Source organism: Haliotis asinina, chromosome 1 (genome assembly GCF_037392515.1).
Source record: "Haliotis asinina isolate JCU_RB_2024 chromosome 1, JCU_Hal_asi_v2, whole genome shotgun sequence".
NCBI lineage: Eukaryota > Metazoa > Mollusca > Gastropoda > Lepetellida > Haliotidae > Haliotis > Haliotis asinina.
The window spans coordinates 87,111,371-87,126,155 of record NC_090280.1 but is presented as its reverse complement, the minus strand read 5'-3'; the positions used below and the strand labels follow the sequence as shown (position 1 = coordinate 87,126,155).

Genomic DNA, 14,785 nt, shown 5'->3' with positions numbered 1-14,785 from the left:
AATATTGCTGAGTTCAGCATAAAACTAAACTCACTCACTCACTCTGACTGGCTGATAAATAGAAACAAAAAACACCTTTGGCTCTGCTCAAATTTAAAACAATACACATTAATTTACTCTGTGTTGACTAATTTGGTTCCATGTAAAATGATGTAACTCCTTTGCTTAACTTCAGGAAAATAGCATCAGGGACAAAGTGGCTCTTAAGGAAGTACAATTGTATCAATAAATGTCACCTTGTATATACACATTACAATCTTAAATCCACAAAACTCATGTTACGTTTCACCTAGGTATTCATATGTTTATTCAACAAAACAGTGTTACTCCATTTTCTCATCCCCCGCCCTATTTTATCACAGCAGCTCTCTGCTTTTGGTCTCCTTCAAGATTTGTAATGTCAGTGGCAATCCTAGGGGGTGATCTCAAACCTTGAAACACATTTTAATAACAAAACTTTTGTTGCAAAACAAATCAACATATGCAACAAGATTCTTTTGAAACCATCATCCATTATAGACAAATCTTGTTTATATTTAGATCCTCAAAACAGTTGGAAAGATGAAAATGATAAAAATAAAGAGCTAAACAGATTGTGAAATGGACCCTTTATGTCATGCATGAAGGAGTCATGTTGAGATAACACCCTAAAGGCTGATGGGTTCTAAGTCTATATCAGACAAAATCAACATGCACCTGTGTGTCAGAGCGAGAGGCGACATACTTTGTAAAACTCAGGCATCTCAAAGCTGTGACAAGTTTTCACTTGTGGAGATTAAGGCAGGAAGAGATCATTCAAAATTCTGTATAACAAATTTGTCCCTAGTCGAAACTGAACTGGGCTAATAGAAAGACGCCTACCATTACAAAATATTTTCTCAATATAGATAAATATATTTTGGTATTCGTCTATAATTACAGAGGCAATTAACCAAGAAAGTGAGTGAGTGAGTGAGTGAGCGAGCGAGCGAGCCTGCTTATTCTAGCCCAGGCTAATGTTGTTTTAGTTTTTAGGGAATACCCCTCACAGGACACTGTGTAGAGTTGCTTCCCCTTGTCTCACAGAAGTTTGAATCCCGGTTCGACTCTATTATTCTGTTTTCAGTGATATAACTGACATACTATGAGAAACAAAACTTCTCAGTTACATCACAGACAAACATACGAACATGAAACTCCTAGCTGAGTAAATGTCTATCTCGCTGACTGACCCAAAATTCCTCTGAGTGTCACATTTTCTAGTCAGTGTAGTCCCCAACCTTCATTGTGTCTTTTTCAGTCCAGGTATAGGTTTCGTTTTACATACAGTCTAGATCATGTTCAGGGTGGAGATAGCTAAATATATGAGGCCTGGTATTCCTCTCTGTAGGAGATGCATTCAGACTGTGTCAGATTGACACGAAATGGACACAGTAGACTATGTATATGATGAACATGCACGAAACAGTTTTTCCTGTCCCACTACATTCATATTATAGTTATATAAAACAAAGGTTGGAACAAAAGTTATTTCTGTGAGTCTGTTAATACTGTAGTTACTTCATTAATAATTGGCAGTATCTTCGTACATCATTCATTTTCATCCTCTGAGTAAAAATATAGTTGATGAGTCCTGTCTTAAGCTTAGATTAGCATGAGGATTAGCACAGCTAGACACCTTGTATGGACTTGCTGCTGTAGGTTGGTTTCATACACATCATTCTCAGGGACTTGTATTTTAGTTATTGAGTCCATTATCACATCTGTGTTGAAACAACTGACATGGGTTCAAAATCATTTTTAAAAGCCACTTGCCACAGGGCAAGAGACTTCAAGAAAGTAACTTGTCCTGAATATTTTCCACTTGCCCTGATTTTATGACACAATGTTTGATGTTAATGTTTACTAGACTATTTATTGAAGAGTGATAAAGTTCAAAGAACGATGGCTCTAAATTACTATTATTGCGAAATGTAATAGCTACATTATGAGCAGATATGAAATGAAATCCAAGTTTATTTGCAGTTTGAAACCATATGAGGAAATTATGTAGCAGTCCATGGACAAGTAAGACACCACTATTTGATTGCCCGAAATGACAAGTGACTTGTCCCGAGCATTGGGCGATGGGATTCTTTAACTCCTTAACTGAGCTAGAATAAACTGATTGAGCTCTACAATTATACTGAAACTGTTTTCCAAACATGAATTGACATGATTGTAAATTGTGTTCAACTTAGGCACACCTGAAAATTGTGTTTGAGATGAGTAATACTTAACTGTTATGTTTTATGTATACTTTATGTATAAAACATGTGCTCAGTGTTAGAAATATCTGTTAATGAAGCTGGGATTAAGAGTATCAGTTAATACTGAACAACATTAAAATATTGGTTCAATAATTTTGACTTAGCAGAAATTGAAAATTGTGCTTGAGATTGTATGGACTTAAAGCACATCTTTGTCATTGTATGTTATGAACTGTGTCAGCTGAAGGTCGTCCATGGCATATACACTCTCTCACTTCATATTACTATAGCTTATGGATTAGCTGTTGACTTGTCCAGTTAAAGCATTTCCAATATCCCACTGGTTTTAAAAAAAGGAGAATTACATTACATGTGGTAGTAAATTTGATACATTAAGTAACATTCCAGTTCTGCTTTATACCACACATTCCAGATAAAAGACTACACAGTAATTCAGAATAATTTTCGAAACCAAAACACAATACACATCGCATGTGAACAATATATATACAGCATGTTGCGTGTCCTTGTTTATACATGTTTGGATCCAAAGAAGATCAATATGTTGCCCTGAATGAGCATAATCTTCGATGCACTGTTGAACTGTCTCATAGAATGAAGTGCTGATGTGATATTTGTAATGGAGACGTATATACTGTAGTTCCTGTGAATAACCAGGAACTGTGTTGAAGCAATGAACCAGTGATGTGAGGCAGTGTGGTTTAGATTATATCCTAGAGCATAATGCACACTTTAAGAAAGAAAACACAACCATACATTAATATTAAACCCAAATAAAAATCTGGATTTTGGTTAAGTAATTTAGTTTGATAACCAATTGTAAAATTCAGTCAGGTATCACACACTGTACCCATGTACCACTGTATCCTGTACCTATTTACCATAGTACCCATATACCATTGTATCCATGTACCACTGTACCATAGTACCCATATACCATTGTATCCATGTACCACTGTACCATAGTACCCATATACCATTGTATCCACGTACCACTGTACCATAGTACCCATAAACCATTGTATCCATGTACCACTGTACCATAGTACCCATATACCATTGTATCCATATACCACTGTACCGAAGTACCTATAAACCATTGTATCCATGTACCACTGTACCATAGTACCCATATACCACTGTATCCAAATACCAATATACCACTATCTTAATGTACCATTGCACTGATGTACCATTTTATCCATATACCACTGTACCACTTTACCCATTACTATTGTATCCATGTACCACAGTACCCCGAAGTGGTCCACATATGTGTGAATCAAATACAGTCAACATTAAATGAAAACAATAAAAAAAGCTAAAATAGTATTCCCTGAACACTAGACTTCAAAGAAATCTGCCTGATTCAACACAAAGAACTGTACCAACATCACTGGTACTCGGCCAGGAAGAGTTTACTTTCATCAGCTCTCTTCCACCAGGAAACAAAAAACGGAAACGCTGCCCACTGTAAACTTGTTAAATCACTCCTAAAGACAAAAACTTGCATCTATCCATTCTCCGGTTGTCACAGCAACTGTGAGTCATGCTGCCAATCATATTGTGAAATACATAATTTTCCTGAATTTGTTTAATATTCATTGTGCAGATAGAATTTACAGTCACCCTCATTGTAGAGTAATTATTCAAGTGTTTTTGTTAAAATAATGAAATTTTATTGGAAGTGTGCATTTACAATGTTGATCATTAAATGAAGTTTCAGGTTGATATTTGAATTACATAGGAGTCCAGGAAACAGTATTTAAAATTGAAATCAAGATCGAGACCTGTTAAGTCAAAGTTTTTCATTTAAATGCTCCTAAAAGGTAAATCCAAAAAAGAAATAAATAAATTTGACTTGTTGACTAGTTGTGCTTCTGTTGGGTTCATCAACAGCTATATCTGTAGCAACAGAATTTATCTCTCACAGCAAGAGATCTGTTTACAATGTCCCCATATTACACAACAATGACATAATTACCTTGAGTTTGGAAGGCAGGTAATTTATCCGTCGCGTTAACCGCCGCCTCCCTCCAGGGGTAGGGGGTGCCTTCCTGGGGGTGAAGGCAGGGGGGTCGGGGAGCTTATCCATAGAGCTCCACTAGCTGGATAAAGGAGGTCATTTGTACTGCGTTCAGTGCTAGTGAAGATCTGCTGATACTGTTACTTGTTGGGACAGCTCATTTATCAGTAGGGGTGTCAGGTTAAAGCCTCAGGCGACAGTTGTCTATTTTATTGTTGTGGCGTTTGTTGTCACTTCTCATTATGGGAGCAGTAACCTTGAGCATGTGACCTTTAATTTGTTTGAAATTTGCTTTTTTTTTAAAGTTTTCTACTAAAGGATACTGCTAAAAACCATATCTTTGCAGCACCCCAACAGATATATTACAAATTTTCAACTTTGCAACATGAAATTCAATCTGCCATTTCAAACTGAAATTGCTTGCATGGTTTATTAATCAGTTTCATGCAATGAAAGCCAATGGGATAACTTTCATATCCAAACGATAGGAATTATGACACATTAATATATGAAAGCAATGATTCATGCAGGAATTCAACACAATTCTGTGATATCTGTAGTTCTAAAATATTACAAATCTAATTGAATATTTCTAGAGTATCTGTTTGCAGTTAATGCCATATTACCAGAAGTTGAAAATCGTTCATATGATTAGTAACAGTCATTTCTAACCACATATGTAGTTTTAGATGAAGCTATATCACTCAAATGACAAAAAAGGTCATCGGTTAAACACATCTGACATGGTTGCCTCAGTAGAAAATGTACATAAATCGGTGGCTGGTATTTAGCGGATATGAGAACCAGTAACTGGGGCCCAACCATCTCTGACATTTCAAATACTAGCCCCCAGAATAATCAGATAGTAGATACAGGTTGAAACCGAAAAGTATAATTTTGAAAATCAAAAAAGGAACATAGAATGGTATATGTAACCAAAGATATGCTAAAGAAAAACACTTTTTTGTTATTTTATTGTAAGAGAAATAAGAATTAACTTTAATTTATCAAAGATTTATTTTGTCTGTAAATTGTTTCCACACAAACCAAATACTTTTGTAATTCGAACAAATCCAATACCATTAATTTTAGGACTAATTTTAAAGATGGTCTGGTTAATAAATTTGTCACAAAATCCAATGAAACAAATTCTTAATCCAAGTTCCAAATTTCAAACAAAATGTCAAAAAGACGTAGTACCAATAACACACTCACATGTAACTTAACGATTATAAATAAAATGTGTTCGTGTTTAAATTCCCATCAAATACTCAACATTCTCAGTAGGAGAAGAATCACCCAAGCCATGAAACAACCACTCAAAGAACTCCAATCAGCTTTCACGACTGCTAAGTCAGCCAAAATGGTCAAAGCCCAGTGGCTATTCATAATCTTCTCCCAAGCACAAAGGTAATATCACATATAATGTTATCAACAAGAGGACTCTACACACGATCTCATCAGAAGATATCCCCTTGAGGAAGATTTCCACCTACGCCTGTTATTTTGGGAATCTCACATTAACGACCATCATCGACAAGACGAGCCATTTTGTTTTCAGATAGGACCATCTTCAGGTCAGTTGACAACCACAAAGGGAAGATGAACATTTTTGGACAAAAATGCTAGAACTCTGATAAAATGATGCCCTTTATTTTGCAAAAGACTTGTTGTTTTTGTCAGGTACATTGTCAACACTAGACCTGTTAGAGTGCTTAGGCAGACATCATCATGGACTGAAGTAATGGTTGTGTGTTCAAGTAGAAACCAAATAATGGATTGGATTATCCTGTTGAAAGAGATAGGGAAAATATAGACAGCAATTGTATAACTGGTTAGTCAAAGTCTATGAAGCTTAAAAACAGTTTCTGAGGTGCTAATGAACCAAGTTTATGGTCAGTACTGAAACAACACCATGACATTTTTGTCACAAACACTGCAGTCAGTGAATATTACTGGGTGAGAGTCATCGTGTTAGTGTCTGCGTGACTAAGACGCATCGTCATTGATATTTTGTAAAAAAAAATTTTCAGTACAATATTAACTATTATTATTAGTGGTTGAGCGAGTGGTTGAGCGAGTGGTTGAATGGTTTGAATGGTTGAGTGGTTGAGTGGTTGAGTGAGTTGGCTTTACATCTCAAGTGAATGAGTGAGCTGAGTTGACTTTATGCCACAACAGAGTTATCCCAGCCATATAATGACAAGTGAATGAGTGAGTTTAGTTGACTTTATGTCACAATGACATTATCCCAGCCATATAGTGAGTTGAGTAGGCTTTACTCAACATTGGCTGTAACATTAAAACTGTACCTTTTCATAAACATCTTGGTGTAAATTTGTCTTCAAATGGAGGCTGGTCTCATCACATTGATGATATTTTAAAGAAAACCTCAAAAAAAGATAAATTCCATGAGAAAGTTAAAGTTTTTGTTAAAAAGAACAATGCTTAAGTTTTTGTTAAAAAGAACAACACTTAATAAGGTTTACACTGTTTTTATTCGTCCTCATTTTGAATATGTGTGTGAATTGTGGGATGGTTGTACAACTGAATAAACAAACTCTCTGGAACAGTTACAGTTAGAAGCAGCTCGTATAGTGACACGACTTCCCAAATATACTTCAAGTGAGCATTTGTATTTTGAAACTGTTTGGGAAACTCTTAGTGAACATAGGAGAATTAGAAAACTTTGCTTGTTTTATAAAATTCTTCACAATATTGGACCATCTAACCTTCAGGAACTAATACCTAAATATGTAGCGTAGGCCAAAAATCATCTTACAACCTGAGCAACTCTTTAAACTTCTCCCTTCCATTTACCAGATTGAAACTTTCCTCCTCATCATTTTTTCCATCTACGATACAAATGTGGAACAAATAGATTTTTTAACAGGTCTTAAATTAAAAATTCAAAGTAAAATAACTGTAGCCCCATCTTTCTTTTTGTCTGGTACAAGGAAACTGAACATTCTCCACACAAAACTAAGGTACAATACAAGTCCGCTAAATTACAATTTATTCAGAATTAATTTAAGATCAGATGCTTCTTGTACTTGTGGTTGTTCTTGTGAAAACTCACGGCATTACCTTTTAGAATGTTCTTTATATACAACACAGCGTAAAGAACTGATTGTAAATGTCAATACTGTCGTTAAACATCACATACCCATTAGTTTAGATTTACTGTTGTTTGGTCATGCTACTCTGTCACTTCATGAACACGAATTGTTCTTTGAACATGTACATAGATATATTAAGCTAACTGAACGATTTGTGTAGTTTATTCTTGTATATATTATTGCCACAAATCCCTGTTGTCAGTGTTTTTACATTGTAAATATGACATATGCAACTTCTTGGAGAGGGTGTTCCTAAATTGGATAACTTGTGCCTAATCCATTTCATTTCATTTAGTGACAAGCAAGAGTGAGTGAGTGAGTGAGTGAGTGAGTGAGTGAGTGAGTGAGTGAGTGAGTGAGTGAGTGAGTGAGTGAGTGAGTGAGTGAGTGAGTGAGTTGTCTTTACATCTCAAGCATGGTCTCTCTGCTGTATGTTTATAACAGCCTCACAACCAGATTACTACAGAAGGTCCGGCATTCTTCCTGTTTATGTTCTCGTGACCTACATGCCCACACTGTACTCATGCATAAAGGCATTAACAATAGATGGATACTGTTTTTGAAGTAGGTGAGCTTATATCTACCTCCTGGTAGTGTTTTGTAACCATCTGTTTCTCTGTCTGCCATCTGTACAAATTGTTTCATGCATAAAAAGTGCAAATGACAAATACTGAAGAGGCAGGAATAAACTACTTCTGAAATTTCATGAAATTTCAATCTGCATTTTTTCAAACTTTAAGGTATAAAATTGTTCTTGTATTTGATAGAATTTGTTCAATATTAATCTGCACATAAGCAAATAGCTGCCACATATTTTCCAAGTGATGTGCTGTGATCTGAATCGTGGAACCCCTCATCCAAAGTCAGACAGTTTGTACAAATGACCAAAAAGGTTCACCCCTTGAGCGAGATGACAATATAAGGATGTCATCTGTGGGATGACTCTACTCTCCGTTACAACATGTCATATCAAGAGTAGGGTAGTGGGGTAGCCCTGTGGTTAAAGCATTCACACATCATGCTGAAGATGCAGGTTTGATTCCCCTCATGGGAACAATTTGTGATGTCCATTTCTGGTGTCTCCTGCTGTGATATTGCTGGAATATTGATAAAGGCAGCATAAATCTCTACTCACTAACATTTCAAGAGACCAAGTCAAAACCAAGTTCTATGGATAGTCAACTTCGTTATTGTAATGAGTGCGACGTTTTGATGTAGGTACTAACACCGTTATCAAGCAATTGATTATAAGCATGTTAGTATCTACATTAAACGTCGCACCCATTGCAATAAAAAAGTTGACTATCCATAGAAATTGGTTTTCCTTCACCTATGCAACTTCTGAAATGCCTTTCAAAGACATTCAAGAGACCTGGTGACCTCATACTAAACATGTTCATTCAGAAAGATAATCACGGGATGCAATACAGTCTTAATTGGTCAAATCATCTGTATAAGGACAGGTTTGTATGCTATCAACTTGACCAATGTAACCACAAAGTCCGAACTATAATGCAAAATAATAGGATTGTCATGTTTACCTGAAGAAGGGTTAAAGGGTATACACTGAAACTCTGTGTATGTGTGGAAAGGTTGTAATCCATACTGATTACTCACCCATGGAAGATACTGTAGTGTAATATTCTTACGTCAGTATTACACTTGTGTAATACCACAAGATGTATAACGTCATACTGATTCAGAGTTATGATGTCACAATGCTAAAGTCGTCGCAGTGGTACTGGATCTTGTTTCACTCCAGAAAAACTGGGAGTCCTCACATTGTAGCTGCAGTTTCTATCAATTTGTGTTGGAAGTAATAAACAGAATACTAAACTTGCTTCCATGAAATACCATTGTCACTAAACTTGTGAAAGATTTTGTATCAAACTCGCAAAATCCTCTATAATACTTTTCAGGTTTGCATCTAAATTCTGAATTTCCAAAGGTAGAATCATTTTGCTTAAATCATTTCAGTTAACTCAATCATAAGAGACTAACAAGGCATAAATGACCTGTCAATCAGTCTTTGATACAGACCTTGAAACAAAGTTAACCAGGGTTCCGTTTCACAAAGCTCTCGTAAGCCTAAGATCTCGTAACTTTTCTCGTAGCATCCATAGCTCCTATGTTACAGTATAGGAGGTACTATGGCTACAAGAAAACTTACGAGATCTTAGGCTACGAGAGTTTTGTGAAACGGGACCCAGGAAAGCCCATGTCTAGAATAAGTAGTAAGTCTAGTTTACCATAGTTTCACGAACACAGACTCTGGACTCCTTTTTATTGTATTTTATGTATATAATTTTGAAACTGTTTTACTTCAAATATGTTCATTTCAGAAATAAGATATTACTTTAAATAAACCAGTAAGATCACATGACTGATCACATGACAGTTGTTGAACCTTCTCTTTTGTTCAATCCTGTGTATGGCACAGTAAATCCGTGCTGACCAACTGAATGACACTTCAATTTGTGTAATGTCCATTGAGTCAAACACATAAACTTTCCAAGTAATAATGTTCTATTTAATGGCCAACAACTAGGGAGAGCAGCTCATTTGACTGAAAGGTCATTTAACCAGCATCTCTTGGTCTATGGCCATTAAGGCTTATAACAGAACCTCTATATTCAGTCCTAGATAAATGCCTGTAGATATACATGCTTTATAAAAAAACAAAATAATACAATAGCAGGACATAGATCACCTTCAATATCTCCAAGGTATACATTCTGATACATCTCCAATACGCCCTTGATGCATCCATGGCTTGGCTCAGTAATTTTGTTACCTCCCTTTGCTAGCTCCGCATTTTCACAGTAACAAATCAGCTAAGCCGCCGTTACAAACGAACTTGCCAATGTCAACAAAGATAGCGGTTGCAACTGCGAAGGTTTGTTCGCAGCATGACTCAGATTTGGCGGAAATCATACAGACAAATTGTCAGGTCTGAAACTTTAAAATATGAAAGAACTCCTTCTACCTCTTTCAGCGTACCTCTGCATCATTTGTATTGTCAAGTTTAATCAGTTAGAAAATTTAAAAAACGAACGTCGGTTGTGATTGGTACATTCTGCTTCCCAGCGGAGACATCTGATTGGATAACATAAAGAGACAGTCAAGGAAGGTCATAAATTCATTGGGCCGAACCGTAGATGTATCCAGGGTAGAGTGAAGATTTATCGGAACGTACGGACATAGATCAAAATTCCTAAACCAACTGTCTGTTGAACATAGCCACCTCTAAGTAGTTTTATAATCATTTTTTAAAAAGTTAGTGAACCTTGAAATTACAAATGCTAGGCCGTCTCTTAAAAATAATTTGACATACAATGCACACAATTACAAACCGATGTTAAAATAATTTAATAAGCAGGAAATTAATAACAATGATATTCGAATTACATTGAAATATTTACAAAGTTTAATATTCATTATGATGAATGGAAGGAAACTCCTTTCCTGGCAACTAATTACATGGTATTAAGTTTCAGAGATTATTCAGTATTGATGGGGAGATTTTGAAATTAATGCTTCAAAAGGGGGATTTAATCATGACTGTAGCATTTCAGAACTGACGTGAGCTAAGAATTATGAATGAATAATTCAGGTTCTTCAATAATGTTCACATGTTTTGACAAGACATATGCTTGACAATGGCATAAGAATCCATACTGAAACGTCGCATCATATATAATAAAGAAGCGGTTGTCCATTAAGACTCTTACATTTCAAAGACTTATATAGATGTTACTCTTGGAGTATGTAAATCTCTGTGAGATTCTAAATAATGCAAATAGGCTTCAAAACTGTCAAACTTTCGAAAACAGTTATTTCACTTTTTAAATTCAAGGCCAACTTATGTTATTTTGTTTAACATAGGTAGTTTGAAACAAATCTGAAATAACTTGGTTTGAAATTGTGCTTTTCTTAATGTTATATTAATTTGTTAGTAATTTCAACTTCAAAATATAATTCTAACACTCTTTTGATAACACTGTTTTTCCATCTGCTTTTTGACATGTCTATGAAGTTGAAAGACTACAAACAAATTTGGTCAAGATATAAATGAAGTAGAATAATATACAATTTTGTTTTATAACTGTAGCATGATGCTTCTCCGAAACACTTAAATGGGAGGGTGATTTAGGTGGCAAATATGAGATTGTAGCAGCTTGCATTTTTGCATGGGACCATCAAGTAACACAAATACTGCCTTTGTGTATTGTGAAGACACAAGGAGTTGTCTCCCTTACTATTCACATGATTTCCTTTCACAACATCACAAATCATCATTTCAAACAAAATGAATCCAAAGAGCAGAGTGTCTCTGTAGAAACACATAATGTTACTAAATAACATCTAAACATTACATGGCTGGTTCATTATGTTGAGGACTGCAAAATGAATGACTGGCAAAAAATGTCAAATGAAACACAAACGGAAGGAACAAAATATTGTATTCATTACTGTGTTTAAATGGATCTGTGCATCAAATACTACACACTCAACATAATAACTAAATCCAAACTGGCTCTTTTAAAAAAGTTCACAAACTTCAAAACTGAACAAATTGGCAGAGACACTCAGTATAAGTTAAAGAAGGCCTTGACTTGAGAATTGGAAGTGACAGCCAGAAATAGATAAATGATTTGTTTGGTTTCCTTATTGTTTACTCTATAATGATTTGACCAGCTGGTACAACATGTCCAACCTGATGTGCAGTCACATCTGGACCAAAGCCGGTGGACAAAATAATCTACAGCTGTACTGCCAGTAAGTAATGTATTTCCTCTAAACAGTGATTACACTGCTTCAGGGCTGGTGAGAAAAGCAAAAGGACCATGGTGCGTATGATTCAAACCTTGAAACATTCACATTTAAAACATCTTGGGGATGAAGAAAACATGAGAAAATACACCGGATCTAGTGGGTCAATAATGTCGGACCATCCGAGGTTGCCATTTGTACACTCATGATAGGGAATGATCATTTTAGGCATTTTTTTATTAAAAATAAATCATTCCGTAGACATGATGGATGTTGCAAAAATAATGTAATGTTTTTAAACCAAAAAAAATAATCCAACAGAGGATGATGAATGCTGAAAAAATAATGTACCAGTAACGCGTTTTAAACAGAAAAAAAAAGTGCACATGATGGATGCTGAAAAAATAATGTACCAGTAACGCGTTTTAAACAGAAAAAAACAGTGCACATGATGGATGCTGTAAAGCTATTGTAATGTGGATTGCAAAAAAAGGCAAAAACAGGCTTTGGTCCTCCTTCCAGAGAAAACAACTGTGAGACAGTGACCGGAAGAAATTCTGTCACGTTAATACTCTGACACAATGGCCATGGGTTGATGCATATAGAGAACTAAAACATGTCCCAAGTAATGCCATAGTTACGAAACAAGTGAATGGTGTCGTATCGAACAAGCAAAAGAAAGTTTGATATCAATACCATTACAAGTCACCGTTTAGTATTTTACTTATTACTCACCCATCATTGACAAAATGATATCAAGCAAACTTCTGAAGCACTCCTTTCCTTAGAAGTCAATGAATGTAATGGCTCTCACTTTTCCATAAGTCAAGTAAGGTCTAATATTATTGTGACAGAGGTATTAGCATTGTGACGTCACAACTGTAAATCACTTTCAAGTAATGCAGTAATGTTACTAATGAGTGATATCATCGAAGTAGTGAGTAATAACATACAATATCCTGATTTCTTCCCTGTATTACAATGTGAAACGATCCTTTGAAACGATCCAGTATATCTTGCTGGTCATTTCCCCATGTGGTCAATACCCCACTCAAATACATGTATATCTGGCCGGTCATTTCCCTATGCGGACAATACCCCACTCAAATATTTCTCTCCAGTCAGAATCCCCCATATGGACGATACCCCACTCAAATACATGTATATCTGGCCGGACATTTCCCCATGTGAACAAGACCCCCACTCAGATATATCTGGCTGGTCATTCCCCCATGTGGACAATACTCCACTCAAATGCAAGTATATCTGGACGGTCATTTCCCCATGTGGACAATACCCCACTTCAGTACATCTGACCGGTCATTTTCCCACGTGGACAATACCCAACTCCAGTATATCTGACCGGTCATTTCCCCAAGTGGACAATACCCCACTCAGATATATCTGGCCAGACATTTCCCTATGTGGACAAGACCCCACTCAAATACATGTATATCTGGCCTGGCATTTCCCCAAGTGGACAATACGCCACTCTAGTATATCTGGCCAGACATTTCCCTACCTTCTTGCTTTGAGAGGAATTATTGGGGTTTTTTTAAAAGTAAAAAGTTACATGAATCATAATTAAGATTATATTTTATAAATAAAGTAAAAAGACTGATGCCCTAATACGTTAAATGTAGAGGGATTAAGATTATTACATAAAAGAATCAAAAATGCAAAAATGCAAGATCTACATCAAGTCATAAGGTTGTTCAGAGAACCATGCATCACAGTTTTGAGAAAGTGAGAGAGACTCACACCATAGCATGTGCCCATCCTTGCTCCTACCAGATGGTCAATAGAACCATTGACCAGCAGAGCCTCAGGGCATATTGGTCTTTGTGTTGACCAAGAGGAACATTCAATATTGATTTGGGAGGTCAGAAGAGGTCCCGATGGCCACCAAATGAAAATCTCAATTGACCATTTAAAGCTGATATTTGTTATCAGTGCCACCACCTGCCTGTCAACGAGAAGCAGGGTCTTTGTTCCTGGGATTGTACAGTTCACTTTTTCTCATTATTCCACCAGCCCGCTCTCTCTACATCAAAAAATGTGATTCTCTTTTTGGATTTTTTCCTGCTTAAAGATTTAAATTTTGATATAATTTGTGAAGACTATTTGACCCCCCAAAACTTGATAGAAAACATTTCTTATAATGTAGTACATTGTAAATCCACTGGATGGAAAAAATACATAAATTAGAATTTAAAATTTAATAAAATATTTTGAACCATATTGTTGTGGTCAGGTCTTAACATGATGTAAGGGGATCCTTCAATGTAATGCCAGAGTGCTAGGACTTGTACCCATCAGTGACAATATATACCTTGATGCTTTGTTTTGTATTACATTTTTGTAATTCATTAGCAGCTTTCATTTTAACTTTTTCAAATTGAGCATAATCTGGCCCATAATACTATCTAAAAGATTTTACAATGTTGAAGCTTAAAACATAATGGTGCCATTACTTAAAAAATGAAATAAATCTCTTTGAATTCTCTGGGGTCTGGAATCTGTAATCAACTGCTATTCTTTCACAAAAACATTGTGGTCGCCTTTTGTAGTTTTCCAAACATAATTGGAAAAAAAGAAATCAAAGAATCTACACTGTT

The 14,785-nt window shown here is 35.8% G+C and overlaps 1 protein-coding gene across 2 annotated transcripts in view; it reads right to left on the bottom strand.

The window, feature by feature from the left end:
- LOC137298934 (septin-2-like) overlaps positions 1-14,785 on the bottom strand; it is a 104,351-nt gene that overhangs the window by 33,703 nt on the left and 55,863 nt on the right. Inside the window, exon 1 of one of the 2 annotated variants that reach the window (XM_067831321.1) lies at positions 4,234-4,409. The exons of the other annotated variant lie outside the window; for it this stretch is intronic. Within the exon in view, the coding sequence (XP_067687422.1) occupies positions 4,234-4,344 (111 nt within the window). The 5' untranslated portion in view covers positions 4,345-4,409. Of the gene's footprint in view, positions 1-4,233; positions 4,410-14,785 lie in introns of those variants that run through there. 2 annotated transcript variants of the gene reach the window in all.